This window comes from Lactuca virosa, chromosome 8 (assembly GCF_052849685.1).
Source record: "Lactuca virosa cultivar CGN04683 chromosome 8, Lactuca_virosa_CGN04683_v6, whole genome shotgun sequence".
NCBI lineage: Eukaryota > Viridiplantae > Streptophyta > Magnoliopsida > Asterales > Asteraceae > Lactuca > Lactuca virosa.
Genome location: NC_136433.1, coordinates 318,219,498 through 318,225,621, shown reverse-complemented (window position 1 = coordinate 318,225,621; position 6,124 = coordinate 318,219,498). Strand labels below are relative to the sequence as shown.

Genomic DNA, 6,124 nt, shown 5'->3' with positions numbered 1-6,124 from the left:
TAAGTTTCACCAATGCAGTAATATGTTCATTGGGTTCACTACAGGAGATAACCATGGAAAAGATTTGAATTCAAGGCTGAATCTAGGACAATTTCTTAGGGATTTGAATTCAAGGTTCTTGATGTGTGTATTCAATTCACAAATTTACGATTTCAATCATTTGTCAAGTCTCATAGAGGATTAAGGTAATTTAATTTTCCAATTTGTTTTATCACACATCCCTGCATCAGGTCCATGATTTTTTAAAACTTAGTTATGCAAATCGTGAATGGGGTAGTGGAATTAGCATCTTTTTGAACTGTAATATTACAAGTCTTACTACTGTATTGATTTTGTATTTAACTGCTTAGGGTTAAAATTAAGTTGTTTGGGTTGTTGAAAGATACATCTTTAATCATTTTGTATTAAATATATAACATATTAACACTAATTATAAAAACAATAAGCTATGAATTTATTTAAAAGTAGTGGTGGATTTGAAATGTTTTTCTAATTCACGTCATGGTGGAGAATTAAAATAATATATAACATATTAACACTAATTATAAAAACAATCCAACTATCGCATGTATTACTCTTCTTTGATGATATATGTAATATTTTATTTGACATAATGTTTTAAAAATCTATTAGCAATCATCTACATAAACATCTTCACAATAATTCTTAATGTAATTTATTTTAATGATGATGCTCTTGGAGTTATTCTTCTATTGATTTAAAATGTTCAAAAGTTCCGGTTGATGTTATTATATTTGCATACATCGAGTAGATTATTTATTTTAATTTGCAGTTTCTGTGGATGTTATTATATTTGCATACATCGAGGAGATTATTTATTTTAACTAGATAGGAAACCCCGCTTCGCGGGGGTTGGATTCTCCACTAATGTCAAAGAAAACTGACAGGATCCTCAATATATCGTTGGTGATTTGATGACCATTGCTGATATTGGTATCGAAATATAAGTATGTTGTTATTATGGGTAATAAATATAGTTACAAAAAATTAAATTTGAATCAATTGTATAAGAATTAAAAGTCTAATCCTAAGTTACAAAAGCAATAATACAATCAGTGATCCTGAAATGACAAATTTACCACTATTTCCCTTCCTGCCATCATCACCTCCCATCCTAGTTACAGAAAACCCTTCGTATCCTGAAATGATCAATTTACCCCTATTTCCCTTTCTGCCATCATCACCTCCCATCCTAGTTACTGAAATGACCAACTTCTCTCTGCAACTCCATGTTAAAGTAAGACAACCATCTGCCCATAGTACCTGTCAAAAAAGTTTAACACCTTATCATAAAAAAAAAAAAAAAAAAAAAAAAAACTGAAGTACGTTGCCCATATCAATAAACCAAAATACGTTTATTTCATTCGACTTTGTAAAATGGTTTTCGCTTCTCAGAAAACGCATTCAACCCTTCTAACCTATCATCTGTGACCAATATCACTTCGTAGCATTCTTCTTCCAATTCCAAACCAGACCCGATCTCCATTTCTGAACCATGGCTAATCACTCTTTTAGTCATCCGTATAGCCACAGGACCCTAATAACATCATCTTACATCTTACATCATAATATTATATTATAATAAAAAAACGTTTCATATAATACTAATAAACGGACCTTTTGATTTATATCACATGCAATTTCAAGCGCCTTTGAGTAAGCATCACCCGCAGGAGCACAGTAATTAATGAGACCTACAAGAAATTATTCTATGGTTAGTACTTTATTTTTTCTACCCATAATAGCATTGTACTTATATTTATTTGGTTATCAATAGGCATTTTAATTTCTATGTTACATATTTTTAATATTGGTATATAAATATAAAAATAAAATACAAAATGACAATGCTTCTTTGGGTGTGATCTTTCGGCCTGTGAAAATAAGTTATTTGGCTAGTGAGCTTCCAATTAAGCTAGGAAGCCTCTGTCGCCGGAAATCAGAAGCTGGCGGCGAGGAAAATGGAGAATCAGAATAGAGAGAGAAGTAGATTAATAGGTAGGTTTGGAGATGCTTCCATGGAAGACGGCTGGAGTAGATGCGAACATGTAGTGGGTGGGAAGAGGATTGACGCTATGGCAAAGGCGAGGCGGTGGATCGGTGATTAAAGGTGGGAATTCCAAAGTGACAGCGAGCTGGAGTCGTGATGTTGTGGTGGAGTAATTTGATTGGGTAAAAAAGCGGTGAAGCAAAACAGAAAGAACACATTCCCACGATCAATAATCATAAAGACATAAAATGCCCCATTGGAAAGAACAGCTACAAAAGAGGTGGAATTGAAGGAAGGTATATAAAAAAGGGTCCAGTTTTGCTATCTTGTTAGGAACTTTACTGTTCCTAACTTGAGACAAAAATCTACCCTATTATAGCAGTGCCAACTAAATACAAAGAAAGTGTAAAAAAAGTTAAAAGTACAATGCTATAATAAATATAATGTGCAAAGATGGTTACTCAAAGAAAAAAAATCCTGTAAAAAAAGAGAAATTTCATCTATGTTTTCTAGACATGATACCTATCCAGCAAGAACCCTTTGTTGCAGCATTGAGAGGTCCATATCCAAATGTGAATAGGATAAATTGGTAATTTGTCACCTCTACGACACTTCCCATAACTTGAAGTAGCAAATGAGGTTTTGTCATAAACCTCGCGCTGCAAAAAGTAAAGTATCATGATAAAAAATAGAAGATGTAATTAAAAAAAGTGGTGAAAGTTAGAATAATATAAAAATATGTTTAATCTTAACCTGTGATAATTGTTTAATCTTACAACAGTAAAGGAGAGATAGGCCTATTGTGCCAAAAGTAGGGAAAGGCCTATTGTGCCAGCCGACTTGTGTTGGATCCTAGATACATGAAGAGACAAATGGTTTACCATAGTCAACAATAAATTGAAAAAAGAGCATAAATTGCGAATGATAACGCCAAAAAATTTAATTCTTGTTTTAAAATATTAGGATAGTATATGCCTTATACATATCTTACAAGTTTTTTTTTATCAACATTAACAGAAAATATGGAGGATTTCAGATTTTACCTTAGTTGGTTGAAGGTAATCTGAAAAAAAAGACACGTAAACAACCGAAAATAAAATAACAATAAGTTACATTATCATTAATATTGTAAAAAGTAAAAACGTACCTATAAGGGACTACATAAGGAGCTGTTATGAGACACTCGACATTAAAAACCTCCGCAAGGCTCCATTGATCCTTCTGTGAGTAAACCATCCCCTAACAAAGATCTCAGACGATTATGCTTCTTAAATACTTGAATCTTTAGAGAAACCATTGGCTGACTCGTGTTACTGAAGCTCCTCTTGCAGTTCATGGGTACACTAACAATAAAACCATTGTTCACAACCACCATAATCTGCAAAATCAACAATTGTAACTGTCCCGCAGCCTTGCATCCACAACAACCAAATAGTTGATTATGAAATTAAATCCTTTGTGATATTTAAATATTATAACCAACGAAATTGGATTTTTCTAAAATGTATGAAGGTTTGATAGTACTCCTACAACCATTTAGGAAACTACATAAGAACAACTCAGTGATTTGTGTATGTATGGTCCTGTTATGGGGCAATAAAAGCACTATTCCTAACACAATAAAAATGGCTCACCTCAAGTTCATTGAGCTCTCAACCAAACGTACGAACAACCTGCATATATTCAAGAAAATAAATGAAGCACATATGTGATGAGTCGAGTCAAGAACTACAGTAATCACCTTGTAAATACGAGCGAGTAGAAAGAATATGATTAGTTGAGAACTCTCCTTGCTAATAATGATCATCTTCCAGAATTTTGTCAACCTGAAGAGACTCTGGCACCTCTGCATTGTTTTTGTCAAAATCGTTAGCAAAGAAAACTAAAACAATTTTTTTTTAAAAAAAATCACTTAAGTTGGTGGGTCCAGTTACTGTCGCCATGAAATCAAATGGTCATACAGAAGGTTATGAGTCACAAAAAAGTCCACCACTTGAGTTCTAAAAAAAGAAAAAAAACTAAACAAAAACAGATATAAAACCCTTGCCTTGATTACATTTACATTATCCTCATCTCGTATGACGAATTCCAACTCTATCTTCTGCTTTCATCGCATGGCATATCAGTGACCAAGATGAATTAACTGACGAAGCTTCATGCCATATCAGTGACCAAGATGAATTAACTGTCATATCTTCTGAATTTCTCTGGAGTTTGTTGGAAATCTTGGTGGTGGTTGATAGTATGAAACCCAAGTGTAACCTTACTCCTATCAATAAATAATTTCGCTTATTTTCTTCCACCCACACTTCCTAATAACGTCTCTTAAAAATTATGACGATGAGAAGGAGAAGAAATTGACCAAATTAACCATGTGCATCTTATTTGGGGCATTCCATCGAACACATAGGGTGCCTTGCCTTCGTCCTTTAAACAAAACAATTATAATTACAATCAAAAACTTAACGAAATAGTTTAAAAAAGCTGAAAAACATAATCAAACAAAGAATCAAAACAACAATCAAAGCTGGACGACGTGACCACGACCTCGATTCTGGCCACTACCACTGGTAGCCAATGTCGTCGCACCACCACCACCACCAGCGCCGGCGTGCGTTGTTTATGCTTCCTCTTCACCGTCGATCTCCTAAAGGGGGAAAAATAAGGCATCGATTGGGTTTAGGAGTTTTCCTGGTGGCCACTTTTGTTCTTCTTCATCAACTCCTCCAGTACAAAATCAAAACCAATCCAATAAAAATACACAAATAAACCGTTAAATACACTTACCATAATCCGGTGGTGATTGGGTTCGATTTCATGGACGATGGCTGGTTCTTGATTAATGATCATCGGTTTAAGAATAACAGTGAGTGTGAAGCGAGAGAGATGTTCAAATCCAGCGATAGAGATACGGAGAGGATGGAGGCTGAAACCACAGAATTCGAGTATTTTTGGGAGAAAACGTCAAAAATCCTAAATCATTGTGATGGTTGAGTCGCCGGTAACAGAAGAGAGAACGAAGAGGAGTACGACTTTTGTCGAAAAACCGATGATGACGGTGGTTGAGAGGTGGAATCGATCCCCTCTATTTCTGGAACTCATATACGATGGCGATGAGGCGGCATAGAGGAATGATTGGAGGAAAAGAGCCGCGAGCCTTCGAGGAGGACACATGGAGAAAGTGTTGTAGATGAGTAAGCCAGAAAGAAATATCTGAATAACACGTGGACTGACCACCAACATAAGAAAACCCCCAAATTGAATCTAAGATCCGGAAAGAACTAAATATGCACATGCCAGTTGAAAATGTATAATAATAGAGGGACCAAAATGTATTTTGCCAAAAGAAGTTAGAAAATTAATATGATAAAAATAAATAAGGGACCATTTTTGACAACTGAAACTTTACTGTTCTAAGGAGAGACATTTTATATATATATATATATATATATATATATATATATATATATATATATATATTAATTTGCAGGAAACTATAGTACGTTCTATAGATCAATAGACATTCGTTTGTTTCATCCATTGGTCTATAATTATCCTTACGATCACATAATAGATCTCATCCACATTATAACACAGTCATATATATATATATATATATATATATATATATATATATATATATATATATATATATATATATATAGAGAGAGAGAGAGGGGGTAGGTTCCGTTGAGATTAAAAATAAAATAGAGATCATTCAACCCCAACCACATATTTCAAGTCTGCCGCTCTAGCCCTCCGGCGTACCGGCGCGACAGACCAGTTATAATCATAAATGATTATATAGCGTCGTCCGTTCCTTTCTCCTCCGCCAACATCCCCACCACCACAACCGTCACCGCCACCACCACCTCTGACACCAGCCGACCACATCACTGTCACCTCCGTCACTTATACCACCGCCACCTCTGTCACCACCACCTTTTCTGTCATCAACTGTCATAATCATATATGATTACTTAGTCTGTGAACAGACATATATGTATAATCATTTATGATTACGCATACACCGCTGTTATCGGTATGCTGGAGTGTTAGAGCGGTATATATATATGGCTCATGCGAAAATGCAAATAATTTGCGAAAACGCGA

General features: G+C 34.7%; 1 protein-coding gene across 7 annotated transcripts; it reads right to left on the bottom strand.

Moving 5' to 3' along the window:
- Positions 1-951: 951 nt before the first annotated feature.
- Positions 952-5,231, bottom strand: LOC145134415 (putative enoyl-CoA hydratase 2, mitochondrial). 7 transcript variants are annotated; one of them, XM_079069261.1, is made up of 12 exons: positions 4,799-5,229; positions 4,559-4,658; positions 4,374-4,438; positions 4,059-4,280; positions 3,753-3,857; positions 3,646-3,684; positions 3,159-3,389; positions 3,055-3,074; positions 2,765-2,863; positions 2,534-2,670; positions 1,639-1,715; positions 952-1,284 (listed from the first exon to the last, which is right to left on the bottom strand). In XM_079069261.1, the coding sequence occupies exons 10-12, from the start codon at positions 2,658-2,660 to the stop codon at positions 1,054-1,056; spliced, it is 435 nt and encodes a 144-aa protein (XP_078925387.1). In that variant the 5' UTR covers positions 2,661-2,670; positions 2,765-2,863; positions 3,055-3,074; positions 3,159-3,389; positions 3,646-3,684; positions 3,753-3,857; positions 4,059-4,280; positions 4,374-4,438; positions 4,559-4,658; positions 4,799-5,229; the 3' UTR covers positions 952-1,053. The 7 variants fall into 7 exon arrangements, with proteins under 7 accessions (XP_078925387.1, XP_078925390.1, XP_078925386.1 ...); XM_079069264.1 differs by lacking the exon at positions 4,559-4,658 and adding an exon at positions 1,375-1,558 and having other exon boundaries at positions 4,059-4,438; positions 4,799-5,230; XM_079069260.1 differs by lacking the exon at positions 4,559-4,658.
- Between the last annotated feature and the right edge of the window lie 893 nt (positions 5,232-6,124).

What these genes read in the sequence shown, in the direction of transcription:
- LOC145134415 (XM_079069263.1), bottom strand. Translation starts at nt 2,660, where the DNA reads ATGACAAAACCTCATTTGCTACTTCAAGTTATGGGAAGTGTCGTAGAG. An exon ending in AAAGGGTTCTTGCTGGATAG is followed by an intron (nt 1,716 to 2,533) that starts GTATCATGTCTA and finishes AATTTCTTGTAG; the next exon opens with GTCTCATTAATTACTGTGCT. An exon ending in CATGTGATATAAATCAAAAG is followed by an intron (nt 1,285 to 1,638) that starts GTCCGTTTATTA and finishes CTTTTTTGACAG; the next exon opens with GTACTATGGGCAGATGGTTG.